The 21,203-nt window shown below is 29.8% G+C and overlaps 2 protein-coding genes and 1 non-coding gene across 4 annotated transcripts in view; all 3 read right to left on the reverse strand.

The window, feature by feature from the left end:
• LOC139425143 (nose resistant to fluoxetine protein 6-like) overlaps positions 1–3,745 on the reverse strand; it is a 78,605-nt gene extending 74,860 nt beyond the window's left edge. Inside the window, exons 1-2 of the mRNA XM_087160043.1 lie at positions 3,409–3,745; positions 772–986 (exon numbers count right to left, since the gene is read on the reverse strand). Of these exons, the coding sequence (XP_087016169.1) occupies positions 772–986; positions 3,409–3,745 (552 nt within the window). The remainder of the gene's footprint in view (positions 1–771; positions 987–3,408) is intronic.
• Positions 3,746–6,248: 2,503 nt separating this feature from the next.
• On the reverse strand, positions 6,249–6,538 carry LOC147813472 (Nuclear RNase P). Its single transcript, XR_015432800.1, has one exon.
• Positions 6,539–11,824: 5,286 nt separating this feature from the next.
• The window catches only part of LOC107438289 (proton myo-inositol cotransporter), an 89,441-nt gene continuing 80,062 nt past the window's right edge, over positions 11,825–21,203 (reverse strand). For both annotated transcript variants that reach the window (XM_021146292.4, XM_021146293.4), the window contains one exon: positions 11,825–19,533. In XM_021146292.4, coding sequence (XP_021001951.1) covers positions 19,476–19,533 — 58 coding nt within the window. In that variant the 3' untranslated portion in view covers positions 11,825–19,475. The remainder of the gene's footprint in view (positions 19,534–21,203) is intronic.

Genomic DNA, 21,203 nt, shown 5'->3' on the forward strand with positions numbered 1-21,203 from the left:
AGCAGGTTTATTTAGAGGTAGGCTGGTATTGATAACAGTTCACGTCCCCACTCCTGCAAAGGAGGGGGAGTGGACAAGACTCCGGACAATTCCGGAACAGCTTATCAGGATCACATCATGATGAAAAGGAACACGCAAAACTATGTGTTCTTACGTTTTATACCAACACAGATTTGAGGTAAAAAGGCACACTTCGTACATTCCTTGTAACCTTACGCATTAAGGAAAATCATTTACTGCTTCCTTATATGGGAGTGAAAGAGGGAACGATTCTAAAAATAACTCTTCCTTTGAAATATAAATCTATTTATATTTCAATGATATGTTTTCAGCCTTGAATTTCCAAAATGGAATCTTAGAATCTCTCTACGCTTATTCTTTAACAAAGACATTTTATGAAAACGAAAGAGTTTTAATTCTTTTATTAATACAAAACTATTTAACTTTTGTATTACAACCGTTTTGACCGTTATATATATATATATATATATATATATATATATATATATATATATATATATATATATATATATATATATATATATATATATATATATATATATACACAAAGTTTACTGAAAAACACCTCTCCAAAGAGTTTTTGACCCACTCCCTTTTAGGAACTTTACTCCCCCTCCTCTTCTGTTCTCTATGGTTAAAACTATGCATGTCTAATGAGGATTGCTCCTCATCAGAGACTATCTAGTTCGATTAAAGAGGACGTGAAAGTAATTAAGAAAAACAAGAATTAAAAATGTTATGAAGTCTTACTGAATCAGGCTGCGAGATGTTGATGAATTCTGGTATTCCATTTGGGTAAGCGAAGAAAGGCCTCCTAGGAGGCAATGTAGGAAACAGCTCCAAAACACAGTACTGACCTTGGATCTTTCGAGGGCCAATAATACTTATGCAACCATCGTAATCACCTAGTGTGTTGATACTTCCACTGAATAATCCACTTGGTATCTTGCCAGATGAATCCAGCACTGAAAAAGTGTATTAAAAGGAGTGGCATTAAGAAGAGTCGACTATTTCCACCCAGCTCAAGTTAAATTACCCAACTTTGAAACTGGAAGATACGGAATGGATTATTGAAAGCTTTTTATTTGAATACTCTTCTCTTCTAGAATGAGGAGTCCCGCAGTGGACTGATCGTAAAGACACGGTTCCCAGTAGAACATCGAAGTCAAGAATTACTGGCTGCTGTCAGTAAGCGGGTGGGTGACCACTTTGATCAATCTACGTAGGGATCGAGGGTGTACGGTATCGGTCCTCGTTAAACTGTTCTACCGTAAAGTGCTCGACTTCGCGCGCAGGTCGTCGGGCTACCAAAGCAGGTGAGCCATCCCCTCTGCAGAGGATCAAAATTGAGATGGCATGTCTTCGGATCATTCTAAGGGACGTTTCCCAGACCGTCACCAATAGCCCAATGTGCAGCTCTAGTGCGACGTAAATAAAATACTTACCTACCTATCTAGAATAAGGAGTCTTTTTAAAATTAAAATTAAACTTATAAAATTAAACTTTAAAATGCAAAAAATACCTTGTCGAAAAATATTTTATGAAATTTAGTATAGTAGAGCATCGATTATGCAGATCGATCTGGACCAAAGCCGATCCAGATAATGAAAAGCCCGGATAATAGGACAATTTTAACAAACGGCTACGAGATTATTTTAAGCACCTTCCCGTCGCAATTTTCAGCTTAGGATTGGAAATTGTAGTAATGCCTGTGATAACATGTTTAAAAGTTCTAATTTTTTGAAATTTTAAAATTTCATTAGAAATTTCTTCTCTTATTAGAAACTGCATACTCTTATTAGACTCTACACACTCTAATTACAACTCTTATTAGAACACAGTAAAAACTGGGCAGAAAGAGCGTGATGTTCTTATCAATGTCATCTTGGGGCAAAAGAAGGCATTTTTCGGCCTCTTTCAGATATTCTAAAAATAAAGATTTATTTTCACGAATTTTTTTCCTTTGAAGAAGAAGGAGGTGGGAAAAACACATGGTCTTTGAAAGATTAGGATAATTAAATCATCCGGTAAATCGGCGTTCGGATAATCAGTACTTTACTGTAATAGATTTCAAACGTAATTGATTTTAACGTCCAACGAATAAAAATTTCAAGAACTTTGTGTACAAATATAAAACAAAACAGTTTTTGAAGAGCGGTGCAGTAAATCCTGATAGAGAAAAATTAAACTTTAAGCAAATAAGTAAATAAAATAACAATTAGTCACGAAACGTATTTGAGTTTTTCAAAGATTGTGACCTTAATCCTTGATGCTCTAAAATTACCTTAGTATCTAATCCATCAATTAGGACGTGATCAAGAAAGGCGGTGACCCTAGCCACAGAACTGTCAGAGGCTCCTTGGTCGTTACTTAGAAAAAAACTTGTGTTTATTTATGAAGTGCCATTGAATTCTTTAAAACAAGTGCAAATTGCAATATAGTATTAGTAAATTTGAACTTATATTTATTACAATTCTTGTTAACTCATAATTCTAATAGACAATTCTTAAGGAAAATTAAAAAAAAAATTATCTGTAGCACTAGGGGGAATATTATTTTCACGTTTGCAAAAAAAAAAAAAAATTTCTTTTCGGAACAAAGCAAAAAAGTTCCATGTTAAATACATTAAGTAATATAACATGATCGTATAGCAACATATAATTAGAGCATGAATTTGAAAATTTTGAATTTTGCAATTTTAATGAAGTTATTTAAGAGATGAAAAAAGTTTAAATATTTGTAGTTAAAAGAAATAGATAATGCGCATAAAATGATCAGGACAAATATGAGCCCCTTATGCCCATAAAATTTTCTGGGCCCTTATCTAAATCTTTTAAAACTAACTTACTTATAAGTACAGTTACATTAAGAAAACATTAACAAAAAATAAATAAACGCATATTGACTAGCATGTTTTTCCCTAGCGTTTATTTCATTTAATTGTTTTTAGCAAAATTTTTTATGCAGGATAAATATTCTTGGTCTTATAATTTTATAATTTTTGGTCTTATAATTTTGAAAGCAGGCTTTTCATAGTCATTTTTTTTTCAGTTATAATTTTTCTAGATTTAGTAAGAAAACAACGTAATAACAGCAAATAAATAGCCGTTTCAATATGAAATAAATGCTGCATTTTTTCTGGAATTTTTTTTCCAGACTTAAAAAATATATATCAATAATAATTTTAATAACTTTCTACTTATTTTTCTGATTCACCAGGGATCATAGAGCTAAGGCTTTAGGCAAAAATCATGCCATGATTCCAATGAAAAGTTCGCAGGTTCTTAATAAAACTATTAAATCTCCAGTTACGCATTCAGAACTCTCAAACATCATTTGATTTAGGAAGAATTTAAAGACAATCAAACAGATACCAAACGTACTTACTTCTGAATGCCCAGAACTTTAACTGTTTCAGTCCCGCATAGAAATTTATCATGGCTTGTGTACAGTTGGGTGATAAGTTCAAACTCTCATCAGATCGTGCAATGCGAGACAAAAGACTTTTAAGTGCGGCTGATACAGCGTGCTTTAATTTTACTTCGGCTTCTGACCACTTTCTGGCAATATCTTGATGGTCATTATTAGTTCGTGAAAACGAAGTGTTCTTCGTGAAGTATTCCCTCGATACAGATGCTAGATGACTTGAATTATTGAGACCGAAGGAAAATTTTAGAACACACAAAAGTAAGATTAAGATTCTCAATCCACCCTTAATACTCATTCTAAATATATCACGTTTTTAATTCAAAAGATATCAGACCTAGTAACTGTTTTTGATGTAGGAACTCTTACACTCAACGCTATAAATCACAATCATCTATTTAATCATTAGCTTCAATTATTTATAAATAATTTAATTCCATTAAAGCCTCCAAACTATGGTTTAAAAGGCTATAAAATTATTCAATGAAGTCTACGAACTACTGCGCTAAAGGCTTTTATTTGATATTATTAGTAGCTCTTATTCAAAAGGATCTATTCTAAACTATTCTAACTTGAAATTCGGACTGCTATTCTAAAGACTATGAATATATTATTATAAAATACTTTCAAGTCTTTAAACTGTTTTAGATCTGTGATGATCATGATTACTAAAGCTATATACTGATATCATAAATTACTTTAAATTTAATAAAATCTATGAGTTCTTAAGTACAATAAATTACTATACAAGTAATTATAATTTATTTTAATAAAAAAAAATCTATAAAACGTTTTAAATTTACAAACTGTAAAAAGCTATAAAACTATATAAAACTATATATAGTACTAAAAGCTATAAGTTATTTTCAAAAATTCAATGAAAATCAAGTCTATAAACTATTTTAGATCTACGACTAAGGTTCTAAGTTACTTTAGTTCAATAAGATCTACAAATTACAATATTAAAGGCTATAAATTCAAATTATTTTAATTTAGTAGGGATCAGATTTACGAGCAGTTTTATATCAACGAATTCTACACTAAAATCTATAAATTAGTATTAATAGTATTTTTCGAATAAATAAGATTGAGCATAATAAATAGCATGATCGAAAATAGCAGTTGCATGATCGTTGTAGAATAAAATTCGAAGTGCATCTGAAATAGTTATTAAGAAAACTGGACGTAGCTACAAGGAAGTGAGTATACGGAAGTCTGTCCTGAAAAGTACCTTAAATAATTACACGAAATTCAAAATATCATTAAATTAAATAGATATGAAAATAATCACAACTAAAGAAAATAAAGTGAATATTCTTAATGAATTGCGGATAAATATTATTTCTAGTTTTAAATTTATCTAGTCTCTGAATCTCACTTAATTAATATTTCAAATATCATTCATTATTCCGTTAATGATATGATAGAAGGTTTCAGACATTTTCTTGGAGAATAAAAACCTTATTTTCGAGACCATTACTCTAACAAAAGAAAGAAAAACATATTCTTTTTTTTTATGCTTACTAATTTTTATTACATATCAATTCTATTTCTAGAATGATTTCATCCTTGTCTTCAACATAGAAATGTTAAAGCTTGCTTGAATTAGACATTTTTTTTTAAAAAATTCAATCTTAAAAAAAATATTTTTTCAAATGTAAATTTAACTACATCAATAATAAGTGAAAAATTGTAATCTTAAAATTGGCTGTGTTCTTTTGTTTATAAATTGTGAGGGGGGATAAAACCCTCTCCGTCCCTCGGTTCCTGCAATTATCTTAAGTGTGACAGAAACAAAATCAATTTCCTCTTTTTTACTGAACTTAAAAAACTTGGTCTATTTAAGCTCCCACTTCACCCCCCTTTGATAAGAGATTTTTTCTTGTGTGTGTGACAATTAGCTCATTAAATATACAAAATGAGCAAAATTCGAATTAGTGCTGAACTTTGCAAAGGTTTGTAAAAAAGTGAAACTTGAGCTTTTTTTCTTTTTCTTGACATACAGTTCAAATAAGGAAAATTAAATTTTAAAAAGTTAAAAGATCAAAGTAAAAAACTGTGTGCCCTCAGCTCAGTTTCATGTTTAATCACTTTAGGATAAAAATAAATTTGATCAAGTGCAGCAAATAAATGAAGGAAAATAAAACTAAAAAAGTCTCTTTTATTGAACTTAAAAAGACTTTTTTAGTTTTATTTTCCATCATCATTTATTTTCCATCATTTATAAAAAATATCAGGTTTCCTGGGTGTGAAACTAAAAAAGTCTTAAAAAGACTTTTTTAGTTTTATTTTCCATCATTTATAAGAAAAATCTAAATGATAAATGAAATGATCATTTATGAATGAAATCTCTTTTAGTGAACTTGAAAAACTTGGTTTTTAAAAACTCCCCCCCCCCCACCCCTTTGGTTAAATTTTTTTTTTTCAGTTTTGTGTCAGTTAGCTCATTAATGAAAAATTCGACTAAGAGTTAAACTTAACAACGATCTGTAAAAAAATTGAAATTCGAGTTTTTATTTGACACAAAATTCAAATTAAAATTTGATCACTTACTATTATAAGAAAAAAGAAATTTTAAAAAGTTGAAAGAAAAAAAATAATGTGATCTTAGCTCCTTTTAATATTTAATCTCTTTAGAATAAAAATAAGTTTCATCAAGTACAGTAGGAAAATGAAGGAAAATAAAATTTTAAAAAAGTGCCAACGGGAAACGATTGAATTTTTACCGAACAAAGAGCTTTAGTTAAAATTTAGACATTCTAGAAAATAAGTAAGTTTTTAAAGAAATCAAAAATTCATGTGTGAAAGTGGAGTAGTCTGAATTGAGTTGCTTACAATCTACGCAAGCTTTGCATATCGCACTTGTGATCCCAGCAGCCAACCAATTCCAAGATCAAGGCAGATTTACAGAATCAACGACAATTGTCACATCACACTCAAACTACCAAGATCAACGTTGCTGGTAAGTTCGCCATCCTCTTACAGATGGTTTCGTCACGAAACTGAAGCTGCTCTTTCCTCAGACCTTCCCAGGAGCGGAGGGAGTGACCAAGCACCCAGTTCGACGCCCCTAATGCAAACTCACAGTCACACACATATACATTACTGAATTTAGTCGTTTATATAACTAATTTATTAAAACAATACTTTCTAGTGGTAGTTATGATTTTATTTATTTTAACTTGAATGGATAATCGTAACTACAGAAAATTGTAATACGTGATTAGATAATTAATAGCTTGCTACAGAAAAAATATATGGAATAAAGCACAGAGAGAAATATTTGGAATAATATACGGAGGGAGAAATATATAAAGTAATATCCATAGTTTATTAAAGAGAGGGCGTAACCTTTATTTATAGACTCGTTTTAGAAGCAAACAGCATTTCCTGCTCCAATCAAAGTGCAAAAGAGTTTTTGCTATGAAAAGTAACGCCTACTTTCTACTCTGCGTACAGCCTGGTAACGATTAACTCTATAGAACAAGTGCACAAAGTGAATAATTATTCTTAAAATTAAAATAAATCTTAGCAAAATTCTCTGAAAGTGCACAAATCTTCAACCTAACTGTTCCAGTGAAGCAGAAAACTAAATATCTCGGCCTGACATTAAATAAAGAACTTGCATGGAATGGCCATATAAAGGACATCATCTCAAAAACCAGGGGAGCTCTCAAAGCTCTAAGACCACTCATAGGAAAACACTCAAATCTGCCACGTCACCTAAAGAAATTACTGTGTCTACAAACCATAAGACCGATAACCACTTATGCATCACCAGTATGGTGCACAGCACTAAATCACTTGTTAAATAAACTTGACACTGTACAGAAAGAAATATCCGGGGGACCGGAAACTGATGTCGTTTCGGAGCATTAAAAATTTATTAGTCATTTTTATGACCAATTAATTTTTATCGATAAATTTTGATTCATTTTCGATCCGACGTTGAAAGGTTGTTGCATACATTATTGGGTACATTATTGATTAAAAATAAAATCTTGATTGCAAATATCAAATGCACAGAAACGACATTACTTTCAGATACCCCAAATATTGCGATCTATTTGCAAATGCTTCATAATACGTTAGAAATCAATCTTTAAGAGATGACTTAAATTTTTCAAAACTCTCTCAATATATTCCTTCACTGAATGCCAATTTCCTTAGAAAACAGAAAAATGTTAGTAGACAAAATTTAATAACACCCTCGCAAAGAATTCTTAAATGAAAATATTGCACATAGCCTACTGGCAACCTTTTTTTTTTCCCGCCTCGTATACTATCCAAGAAGTATTGCAAACATTAGTTTGAATTTCTTTGGGGTGGATGTTTTTAAATTTTTTTTGGTGGGGTTATTAATTTGATTATTATTACTACTTGATAAAAGCTTCACTGGCTTCCTTTGCGCATTCTAATGCAAATGTATGGGGATTCACTTCCCGTATGTGTTCTGCCTCACACTCGCTCCCTCCGTATATGGCCAGCAAAATCTTTTGCGCTCAAAGTTCTTCTAACGATTAAAAATAGCAAAAAAACACCGGAACTTTTGAAGACACAACTCCATATTTATGCACACCTTATTAGATATAGGTTACAAAATAAGTGGTTATTAGTCGTTTACTTATTAGTCGTTTACACACCTTATTAGTCGTTTCTGTGCAGTATAAACATGAAGTTGTGAAAACTTCAACGATTATTTCGTATTTTAAAGATCATAATGGTTCCCAGTAGAACTCCGAAGTCAAGCATCACTGGTTGCAGTCAGTAAGCTGGTGGAGGACCAATTTGATCATCCTGCGTAGGGACCGAGGGCGCGCGGTATCGGTCCTCATTAAACTGTTCAATCCTAAAGGGCTCGACTTCGAGCACAGGTCGTTAGACTACCATAGAAGGGGAAACATGCCCTCTGAAAGAGGTTTAAAATTGCGATGGAATGTCTTCAGATCATCCTCAGGGATGTTTCCCAGACCGTCGCCAATAGCCCATTGTGCAGCTCTAGTGTGACGTAAATAAAGAAACTACCTAAAGATCACAATGGTGAGAGAGGCACACTTCCGTGTAAAGAGTTAATAAGTACAGAACTAAATTGCTCGATGTTTTTTTTAAATTTCTTTTTAAATGTGTTTTTTTAATAAGTGAAAACCAGTTTTCACCAAAATTATGAAGCTTCTGCACCGTTGTTAAATATTGCAAGAAGCAATCAACCAAGGAAACTATCAACTTAAAAAATATAACAGTTGGCTTATCAACGTTTTTGTTGTAGTTCATTTACGTCGCACTAGAGCTGCACAATGGGCTATTGGCGAAGGTCTGGGAAACATCCCTGAGGATGATCCGAAGACATGCCATCACAATTTTGATCCTCTGCAGAGGGGATGCCCCCCCCCGCTTCGGTAGCCCGACGACCTGCACGCGAAGTCGAACACTTTACGGTAGAACAGTTTAACGAGGACCAATACCGCACTCCCTTAGTCCCTACGGAGACTGATCCAAGTGGTCACCCACCCGCACACTGACCGCAGCCAGTGATGCTTGTCTTCGGTGATCTGATGGGAACCGTGTCTTGACGATCAGTCCACTACGGGACTTGACTTATCAACCTCAGTGGAGATATCAAAGTTAGGCAGCTGAAGCATTGTACTAAAGATGTCCCCACGAGCTACTAGTAGCTCTCTCTACATGGCTTGGTTACCACAGGGGTGAATATTCGCAAATTTTGTTGCCAATGAGCCCATGTCTTATATGGTAATCAGGAGAGGATTATTTTATGTTGAAGCACTTAACTTCTTTGGTATGTTTTATTAACAGTGCATAATCATTTGTTTTGGCCAAGAATATTCATAAGTGCTGAGCAATGCGTACTATTATTTGAGTATTATATTATACTAGGAGGCTCCGCCCCCTGCTCGCTAACGCTCGCCAACCCCCGAGAATTGCTACGCATTCCTATGTGGTACACGCCGTGAACCATGGCTCGCTGCGCTCGCTCGCCAATGAACACAATGTTCTAGCACAAAGACATAGTATATTATCAATCATCAAAGGCATAGTATTTTATCATTAAAGACATAGTATTGTACTTATGTAGAAGAATTCTATCAATGTTCTTATTGACTTTTAAAAAAGTATATTAGCTATTTAGATTGTACATGGTGAAAAAATCAAAACATTAGCTAAATGAGAAACATATTAGCAAAATAAATTATCAAATATTGCAGTTACTCACCTAAATTCAACTAAATGTGTATAATAAATTAGTTAATGCTAGAAATTCTGAAAGTTTTAGAAAAAAAATTTATTATTTAAAAATATAAACTTTAAACCCTAACTTTTCCTTGTGAGATAATAACCCTCAAAAAGTCTTTCATTTTCAAGAACACAAAAATTTGTTTTATCGCCAAATGAAAATTTTTTTTTGGTGATCAGCATTATTGAAATCAATTTCTATATTAATTAACATTTGTGATAAAGTACATAACATTTTAGAACAAAATAAGGATGTTTTACATACAATAAATTAAAATGCATGGCTGTTAGCATTACTCGAGAAATATTACGTGGAGGTCGCCATGCTGCATTTCTAATCGGGAAGTTTTGATTTTGGCTGTTCCCCTTGCCTACTGACAATAGAAGTTTCAATAAAATTTTTTCCAAAAAACATTTTTTTCTGCAAAGCTCTAAGAAATTACACTAAGCATTTAGAATTTCTTTGAAAACACAATTATAGATTTGGCATCTTGGAGCAATAACTGAAAGGCTGTCAAATGATTTAACTGTTGACAGACCAACATAAAGTTGTCCATGACTAAAAACTTGTTTAGTCAATACTAAACTGATTTTCTCAAAAGTCTGACCTTGTGACTTATTTATAGTCATGTAGAAGGCCAGCCAAATTAATTCCTAATTGGGTATAATATAGCCTACGTCACAGGTTGTGTTGTTCTTACTAAATTTAACCCATGAACGGCATTTTCTGCGAGCCTAATTTCAAGCCACAAATAAACAAACGAAGTGTTCGATCGTTTAAATAGCTGCTCGCCAGATTTTATTGCATTATAAAGAAAAGTTATTGAAACTAAATAAACAACAACAACTAAAACAAGTAACAACAACTACTAATAACAATAACTAAATAAACAACAACTAAATTCTATTCGTTTAGCATTGCGTCATATGTTGTTCCTACTAAATCGAAGTAGTTGTGTTTTTTTCATATTATACCCAATTGAGTTTAAATTAAATATTATCATGTTTTTAGGGCATGAATCTGAATTGAACATCCTGATAATGCTCACTCTGGTTATTGTTTCCATTTTTAAAAGCGCTATATGTTGAGCCACCTCATGTGACATTTTTCTCAGCAATCATTGGCCGATTTTCTAACGTTGCCATTCGGGGAGTTGTAATGAGGCTTTTTTTTGGTGCCGTGTAAGAGAAATATATATATAGATACTCCAGTATATGTGCGTCTAGGTGCTGAGAATAGGAATTAATCCAATTTTGCATGCAAGCATCATAAATTTAACATTGTGGAAATAGCATTGATATAATATTGCATTTATATAAATACTTGATTTGTTTAATTCGGGTGTGGGTGTTTCAAACTGGAATTAAGTTTTGCTCCTAAATCTATAAATTTTCTTTCAAATAACATTTTTCGTCTCTTTTTTTTAATCGAAATGTAGAAGTTTAAAAACATTATATATAAAACAGGGGGTCCCGTAAATGTTGTAACAAACTTCTAGTAAGAGATAGAGTCCACCAGGTTTAAAATTGCAAAGGAACCCATGCACAGGAAAGTTGTCGTAAGCTAGAGGCGCTTCCCTATTAAATCCTGTTCAGAAGTACTCGAAGAAACAGTTCATAACAGGGAAAAAATCAGTAGAGGCGTATAACGACATTCCTTGTTTCTTATGAATTCTTAATTCTGATGATGTGTCCTAACTTTCTTAGAAGTTTGTCGCAACGTCTATGCGATCCCTGTTACATTTTTAAACTTATACATTTTAATAAAAATAGATTAAAAATATAATTTTAGAAAGAAAAAAAAACTTGGATAAACTGATTGCAGATTCGAAATCAGCGATACGAAAGCGTCTAAGATCTGCTAAAATCTAAATCTGCTAAAAAAAACTTATGCAACAGAAAAAAAACCCAGAAAAAAACAGCGTTATTCATGCTATTACTTTATTCATTTATTACTTTACTAAATTTAGTTTAGTCTAAAAATATTATAATTTCTCCGATTTCATTTTTTTTTCCTTTTTATTAGAAAACAAGTGACAAAAGAAGCATAATTGATGATTGTGTGTAAAAGTTGGTCAACAATTAAGTGAAGTGTAAAATTTGTGCAAAATAAATAAACACTACAAAGTATATTTCTTTTTGTATTTATTCAACATTAAAAATCAACAAAAAAAAAATTCAAATATTTATTGTACAAGGAATGACTTATCAAGTATAGAATGTTTCAAGAAGTATTTAATAACACTTTGAATAAAAACGAACACATGCAAGATGTGCTCCTATATATTGTACAAAGCATGGTAAAAAAAAATGGCGAATGTTTCAACATTTGAAAAACAATGAGAGTTTGAAATGTGCAGTTAACTTCGCACAATAAGTGTACAAGTGTCCCCGAAAGTTAAGCACAACAATAACTTCGGAAACTTTAATATTGTTGCCCCAAGCTTAAAAGAATATAGGTCTAAATGCTATTTTCTGTGAGCAGGACTGATTCGAATGTGAAACAGTTCAATGGAGAAATCCAACTTATGATGCTGAACTAAATCAGTTGTCCTTAAGTAGTCCGATTGATTGAGTTTTCTGGTAACTAATAGCAACAATGCCATTTTCCATTCACTTTTGTTGCTACTGGTAATCCTTAAATAAATTGACACAAGATTGAAGGTTATTCAGACAAAGTAAGATACCTTCAAGCAATACAAGTACCTTAAGTATCATCAGCTTTGGTCTCTCTAAGAATTAATGTTTAACACAATAAATTTTGGTATCAATTGTTACAGTTGTTAGGGAGAACCATGAAATATTGGTTGAAATATGCGGAACTAAGTGATGGGTGTTTGGAGGAAACTATATTTAACACAGAGTGTTAACACGATGATCCTAAACTTTAAATGTGTGAAGTGAATGTTAACAAACAGGAGACTAGAAATAATTCCTCGAGTATTAAGTAAACCCATTTCTTTCTCATTAGTTTTGTCTTGTGCACATTCATCAACATTTTATGGGCCTCCATCTTAATCTTGTTCAATTGATAGCAAAACTCAAAGTTTATTAGTTGTCCCCCTGCACTGCGCCTCACATTTTTAGATTCAACGTGTTCTACCATAATCACAAAAAAAAATAATGCTGTTTGTTTTTATGCTTTGAAGCATCTCGAATAAATGTTTGGATAGGTTTTAAAAAAGTTAAACTTTAGGAGTCACAATTTTATATTTTTGTAATGAATAGAATTAATAATTTAATTTACATTAAATTATAAGAATTAATGCTCTCTCCTTTTTTTAAATGCGGCATCATAATTTTTTATTGATACAAAAATTTTACCAAAATTTTGTTACCTTAACAATATATTTCTTATACTTAAAGGTTGAGATAAACTCGAGCATTTTTTAAAAAAAGGTCCATTCTTAAACAAATTGGAGAAGTGATTGCAATTTTGTGCAAAAAGATGTTTTGAAGTGATGAAAATGGCATAAATTTGCACTGAACTCCAGAAACTTTTAGAGGCTTAGTTTCTCCTTAGATATTTTAACATTTACCAAACTTTTTTGACCATGCTTTGTAAATGGGACTTAAAATGGAATTAAAAGCAGTTACAGAATAAGATATATGACTTATAGTGAAATAATCATATGCTTGACAACCTACAGCAAAATACATTATATCATTCAATAGAGCTAAAATATATAATCTATTTGGAATGTTGTATACCAAACTAGACTATTTTTTCCCCTAAGATGGGTGGTAAGGCTTAGAATAAGCTTATAAGTAGGAGAGACGGCATCACTTATTGCTGGAGGCTATAGCAGCCATGCATATTTCCCACATGTGGAAATGTACGAGTATTAAAAGCAAATTCTAACATTAAGATTTAACTATTTACATGACACAGGCCATAATTAAAGATATACTTTGTTCTTATGATTTAACTTTTAGTTCACAGGAAATAAATTCAATACTTTGAGCTATACTGTTGGAAAATTGGAAAGGAAACAAAATTAGAAAAGTTTGAATTTTTTGTCAAAAATTTGAAAGAACATACTTAGATCTGGTTAGGCTTTTTATACCATAAAAGAATTGGGGGAAAAAACAAGATGTTTATAATTAAAGTCGATATTAGTGAGCAGTTTGTTTCATATGCAGTAGAATTTCAAAAAAACTTGAGTAGTGGTAAACAAAATGCTGGGGAATTTATCTAACGAATAAAAAAAAAAGTTCCAGAAATTGCAACTGGATGGCAATTATTAGTCATCACTTTCTTACAGCTTGGCCTTCAAAAATTCTCAAACATGAATATTTCTTGATGCGAGGATGACTAAAACTTTTATCTACTGCTCTCTCATCATATCTGTCTAAGAAATGTCATGTGCTTAAAATTTATCAACAATTGGACAAGAGATAATTTGATGCCGGAATGTTGCAGACAACAGTTAAGATAATACTGAACATGTTTGGTAAACAAGCTATTGTTGGATTTTATATGTTATTGATTGTCACCAAACAATTTTTTTTTTTTTTTTTTTTTGGTGTTGGTTTTAAAGAAGTGAAATATCAAGCGAGTCCGCTTTTAAAAGAATGAAAAGAGAATCTAATATGCTTTTTAAATTTAGAAATAAAAGGCGAAAAGCGAAGAGTCTATGGATACAGAAGGTTCAATATTTTCGTTTTAATTATGATCATTAATTTAAAAAATAGCATTAATAGAGCTATATATTATGGTTTTAATGGTACTTTTTAACGCAAGAGTGAAATTTTTCTTTGTTTATAGATATTAAGATTTTGCATCAAAATAAAGAACTTAAAACTGATGTGTCTCTTAATTCTGTAATTTATAGCAAAGAATACAGGGAAATTCAATAAATTATTGTTCCAAATATGCTTTCCAAGTAGTTTTGAAATACTATATAGAAATCAAAATCAAAGATTTCATAAGATGTATATGTTGTTTACTATACTTTTAAAACATCATTTTGAAAAGAGTAAAGCATGATATATTTTAAGCTAGACTAAATAGCAAGTATCAACTAAGTTATCAAAGCAATCTGAAACAAACTACACAAGCAGTTACGAAATTTTTCGAGACAAAGTTGCTATTAGTTTTTCGTGTCAGTGCCCAATTTTCATGAAATTCTTTGGCTTAGTTTTTTCTCCTCACCAATACTAACTTAAATTGTAGACACCCTGTATTATCAAATGAATTTATTGTCAAATAACAAATGAAAAAATTATAAATTAATTACATAAAAATTTTAACCCATGGATAATTATTGAATTTCTTTCCCATGTACAAAACGGAAAGCAGAGAGACAATATAATTTCAAGTATAACTTGAAAAAAAAATTGAAGTAATCGTTGATAGTTCGATGATATAGTTTAATGTTATCGTTGTATGAAAGCATTTCCTATACACAGGGTGACCAGAAAAAAGCGCCTCAATAAAGAACTAATATCTCCAAAACCACTGTACATAAATCGTTAAAAATTTAGGAATAAAAATACTAACAACTGGACCTGTTTCGCAGATGCTTCCTTTTTCGTGTACTTTTTATCACTTTCCGAATCATGCAATTATTCTGGGCTATCCGGATCACTGAGGAATAGACATTAATCGGCCACATTATTCTCCTGACTTCAATCCAAGCAATTTTTTTTGTGGGAGAAGTTTTAAAGAAAAAGTGTATTAGAAAAACCCCAAAACTGTTTCTCAGCTTAAATGTGTAATTTAAAGAGAAATATTATGTGTCAATTAATGTGCAAGCCCTGGAGTCAGCAATACAATATTTTGTTCCTATCACGCCATTTCACGTAATGGCAAACATTCTGCACTCATGATTTCATAAATGTAGAATACATATTTTTTTAAAAATTGGAATATATTTTTATTCACCTATTTTCTTGCTTCATTTTATATTTGAAACACTTCTTCCTGGTCACCTGTATTTTGAAAACAATATTAAATAAATTGTTTAAATTTATGCATAAAGGAGAAAATACAAACAAATACATTGCCTTATAGGTATTAAATCATTTTAAATATAAAACATTCTAGATTAAAATAATTATACCTCCTCAATACATTTAACAGGAGCTATTTTTAAATGTTGAAAAAACAAACATTCAATAATAACCTACATATATCATGAAACGGTTACATAATCAATATTTAAACCGTATACTATATTTCAAACAGAATAATCATTAACCAAAGAAGCAAAATTGTGCATATAGAGTACTTGATTTTTCATTTGTGAGAAACTTAAATGCCATATTAAAATTCCATTATATGAAGGAAAAACTTTATAAGCATAAAAAGGGATAAATTCTATATCCTATAAATATTTTGAAAAGATTTAGTAGGATTTTATATTAATAAATGTAATTGATCATTCATGTTTAATATAAATTGAAATATAAATCAAACAAAAATTGTTTCCTACTTGCATAAAATGCAATCAAATACTTATTTTAACATAGTTTTGAAAATATGAAAATCTAAGTAAAATGGCACAATTCAATACGAAGAAGCCTTAAAAAATAATTTGATCATCAATTGAAAAGAAAGAAGTAGGTGTAGTTCAATTCCATCTTAGATAAATAGTGAATTACATCAGAAAACTGATAACTTTGTTCATTAATTCTTCACGGTAACAAAATTCCTTCAAACACTCAACTATATTTGGCAGGCAGAAAAGAAAATAATATATTTCAGAGACTTTTTCTAACAAAAACAATAGAAATATTTGTTCCTATCACAAAGATCATTGAAAACTGTGAGGTACATGGAATATATATGGGCACACAAAATGATTGTATGCTAAGAGATTGATTGTTTTACACTGTTATTGTCCTAGATCAGGGGTCGCTACCCTCTTTGTACTCAGGAGCAAATTCTAGAGTACTGGTTGGATAGCGGGAACCATTTAATTTTTTCAAAGTGAAATTACAGTTGGTACTTATATTTTTAAAACATATTTTTTATCATGGTCGCACAGCTCTGAACACATGTTAAAACAAAGGATGGGCATCATGGTGCCCGCAGCCATAGGGTTAGGGATCCCCGTTTTATTCTGCAAGATCCTCACTAATAGTGCATTAAAGTAGAAAGTTGGTAAAGTATAAGCAACATAATTAAAGTCATACGAGGAGATGAAGATTCTTTAACTGAATGAAATTTATGGCATGAAAAGACAAATTCTGGTGTTAACATAAAAATTTAAAATTTACGTTTACGTAAATTTTGACTCTTTACGATTTGAGCAAATAAAGCAGAATAATTACATCGCTGGAGTATTCAGAATATGATGATCCTATTTACTCTATTAAAAAATAAGTTCAATTCCACTAAGTGTGAAAGTATATCAATTATAAAAGTAAGCTAAATTTCACACAAAACATAAAGTAAGATTTCTTTATTTACTCAAAAATTATTAAAACTTTTATTAGCCAATAAATCCTTATTCAGATTCTTTTTAAAAAAATAATGTGTACTTAATTATAGTGCAATAATAGAAATTTTAATTATTTTAGCTTTTTAAGTTTTGAAATTAACAACCAGAATTTTTCTAGGAATTTGTACATTTGTTAAAATAAATTCTTTATAAAAACATAACGAAAATAAGTTTCTTCATAAGAAAAAAATATACATAAAATAATTTCTTCAGTAAATAAAGCTACAATTTTGAAATAAGTTAAGATCTTTTTGGTTTAATAGCAATCACAGTCATTTGTGTATAATAAAAAATAATCAAAAAAGCAACATCAGATAACAGTCAACATTAAATCAATTAATTTGGAAACTGCAATAAATATGTAATATATGATTTGAAGTATGGATTTATGTTTCACATTAAATACTCTGACTGAGATATCAATATGAATATGTACAAATAATATACAAAACAAATGAATAATGTCAATTATTTTGATTAATGTCCGTAAGTTTAAAAATTTTTTCAACATTACACAATATATAATTCTTTAAAGCCATCACAATTTTAATTATGCCTCTCTTATGTTTTGATTTAAAACTGCCGCATACACAATATCTAATTCAATACAAAATTGATTTGACACTGATAAAAATACGACTGATTTGTGACTTCCAAAATATCTTCTAGAAATTGGTTTCCATTTGAAATTTAAAAAAGCTAATTATAGAGAAAGAGCAAAAAGTATCAAAACTATGCATTTTCATGATATGTATACTATTAGTTTGCTTGTCTGTTTATCACAATATAACTACAGCAATTAGATATACTTTGATAGCATTAAAATTTTAGCACTTGATTCATATAAATTTCTTAATATAAATTATCATAAAAATTAGTGAGTTTTACAAGAATGTGAAGATAAATTTCTAAAATTGAGATAATTTTTGTAAAAATAATTTTTTGCAGAAATATTACTTTTTTTATATCCAGCTTATCACAATAGAATTGCAGTAGTTAAATACATTTAATCAGCGCAAAAATTTAGCATTTAACTAATATAATATGTTCAAAAGTATAGATAATATGTTTAAAAGTATAGATAATATGTTTAGTATTTGACTAATATATGTGAATAAGAATGTGAAGATATATTTCTAAAGTTTAGACAATTTTTTAAAAATAATTTTTTGCAGAAATATTACTTTTTCATCTTATTACAATATTACTTTTCTATATCCAGCTTATCACAATAGAATTGAAGTAGTTATATACTTTATCAGGGCAAAAATTTAGCATTTAACTGATATAAATTAATTAAAATCAACTTTACCAAAAAAATTTATGTAATTAACAATTTACAAAATTTAATTAAATTTTAAACATAGTTCTATTAGTTAAGTCTAGATTAAAGAAAGAACATGATTATTAGAAATTTCAGAGAATTTTACAAGATATTGAAGACATATTTATAAAATTGTGATATTTTTAAAAATTTTTGAAGCAATATTGCTTTCTAATCCTGTTGCAGAATTGGTCACAATAGAATTGCAGGGATTAAATATACATTAACTGCAATAGAACTGTTTGAATTTAAATACATAGTGCTAAAAGTTAAGTCTCTCTATTTTTATTATTTTCTTTTAAAAAAAAAAAGATTACAAAACTATCGGCAAAAAATTTGCATTTTTGTTTAGTTTCCAAGTATTTTCGATTTTTTTAAAAAGATCATTATTAAAATAGCATTAACATTTTTAAGAAAAACTTAAACATAAATCTTGTTTTATAATTTGAAAAATGACAAAAATTATTAAAAAAAGCCATCTATTTGAATTTATTTTTGTAAGTTTGTACATCATTTAATATAAAAACTTCATTATGCCTAAATTCATCATATTTTTCATTACATTCTTTAAGTTTTATTATTCATATAAAATCTTACAAACTTTAAATAATATTGTTGTTGTTAAAAAGACAAACTTTTTTATTTTGGTTAGCTATTTTTCAGACTTTGTCAAGAGATCATAAGCACATAGTAAACCGAACTATGTTTTCATTGTTTAATAAAGAATAAATGTTATGATCAATATACATATATGATATACATATTAACTAATGATTAATGAAATAGAGTTGCCTTGATGAACTTATGATTAGTGAAATTTCAAAAGGATGATAATTCAACAAGAGAGCCAAAACTCTAGATGTTGTTAGTGAAAACAAATAAATAAATAAGGATTGTCAAAATCATTATTTGTCTGATTCTGACTGTCTAGACTAAATTCTATGTCAGATTTTGTTTACATAAATCATTTCACTGCTTTTTCTAGAGACAGCCACTGTATGGTTTGATTAAGTACTTTTCTCAGCCACATATTCAGATGTTGAAGTAATGGATACAGTTTGTAATCTGCACACAAATAAGAAAAAGAAAAATAAGAAAATATTTGCTTAACATAACAAACTAAAGACAAAGATGTAACAGCGGTGATTGTAACACAAAGTAAAAAACCCTGAAACTTTTATGTGTAAAAACTCGAAATCACAATATTAATTCATATTGTTAACATTTAATATAATTTTTTTAAACTAAGGTTTATAATTAAATTACCTTTAAAAGAAAAAAAATAACACCTTTTAGTAACTAATTTAAGAAAAACTTAGTTCTTGCAAGAATCGAGACATTGGATTTTAAGAATGCGAAATTACAAACCACTATATTGGATTTTTAAATAACATAAATACGAATCGTAACGCATACTTTTTAGATCGCGAGAATAGGAATTGCAATTCGTAACTTTTAAATCGGGTGTAAATACGATAACCGATCTTTTGACACTGCTTGAACACTAATAACGGCATTTGATTTTAAACTCACGTGAATACCAATCACGATACTGATTTTAAAACAGTTTAAATAAAAATCAAGAAATTGGATTTTTAAATCATGTGAATACGGATCGCCACGTACGATTTTTAAATTGCGTGAATACAATTTAAAATGTGTACCTTTAAAATCAGGTGTAGTTTCAAGTGCTAAAAATGTCACAAATCCGACAATTCTAAAGAATAATATTGGCTGAAAATTAACATTTATGAATATGTGTCTTTAACGCGATGTAGCGAAAGTTTTAAATTTCAGATTGTGGAACTCTGTGTTCGACAATCAAAAATTTTAATTCGAGGAAGTCCGCGAAACGACGGCCTTGAGATACGCGGAATTACAAAATTTGCGAGAAAATTACCATACTAGATTGATTTATGCCTTACTGTTAGTTTTTGACGATACGAAAAACCCGAAATACAATCACCCCTGATGTAAATAAGAAGTAAAACATAAACAAAGTGAAAAAACTGTTAAGAATACAGAAAAAAAATATATAATTAAAAAAATATTTAAATCTATGGATGGTTGACAGTACAAAGTTAATTACGAAATTGAATTAATTAATTAAGCCTCTGTTAATTAATTCATTAACAAAGTAAATTACGCATTAGTTACGAAAATGAAAGGAGATTACAAGGTTACCATTTCTATTTCATTTTCATGCAAAAGAAAAGAATTTATGCAATCATGCTGACTTTTAAGAGTTTTATTAATTTTTTTACAGAGTTTTTTCGTTATGTAGTTTTTTTTTTTTTATCCTCAATATTTAGAATGAAACGAATCAAAAAAATAATCATAAATAAATAATTTTATGCTTAAAAAAGCGCAAAAGATAGCACATATTATTCATTTTATTTATTGATTTTTCAAATATTTTCAGTTGAATTCAAAATTTAGTGCCCTCATTAATTGGGAACATGAAAAAAAATTTGACTGATAATATTGAATTAAAACTTAATATACAATAATAAAGCTTCCAAGAATCTTGAGCCTGTTCACACCTTGCACTTGCATATGCATTATGAATGAAATGAATGCATGAAGTTTACTAAGTTTTTTTAAATTTTTGGTAACGCATTGTTTACTCTCTGTTAACCATCCATAACAGCGAACCATGCATGCAAAGAAAGCGTTGAAAAATAAAATTTTGAAAACAAATTAATTGAGAATATTTAAGTATAAAAAAATCAAAA

Source organism: Parasteatoda tepidariorum, chromosome 3, assembly GCF_982258835.1.
Source record: "Parasteatoda tepidariorum strain Cologne lab strain chromosome 3, Ptep-v5.0, whole genome shotgun sequence".
Classification (NCBI taxonomy): domain Eukaryota; kingdom Metazoa; phylum Arthropoda; class Arachnida; order Araneae; family Theridiidae; genus Parasteatoda; species Parasteatoda tepidariorum.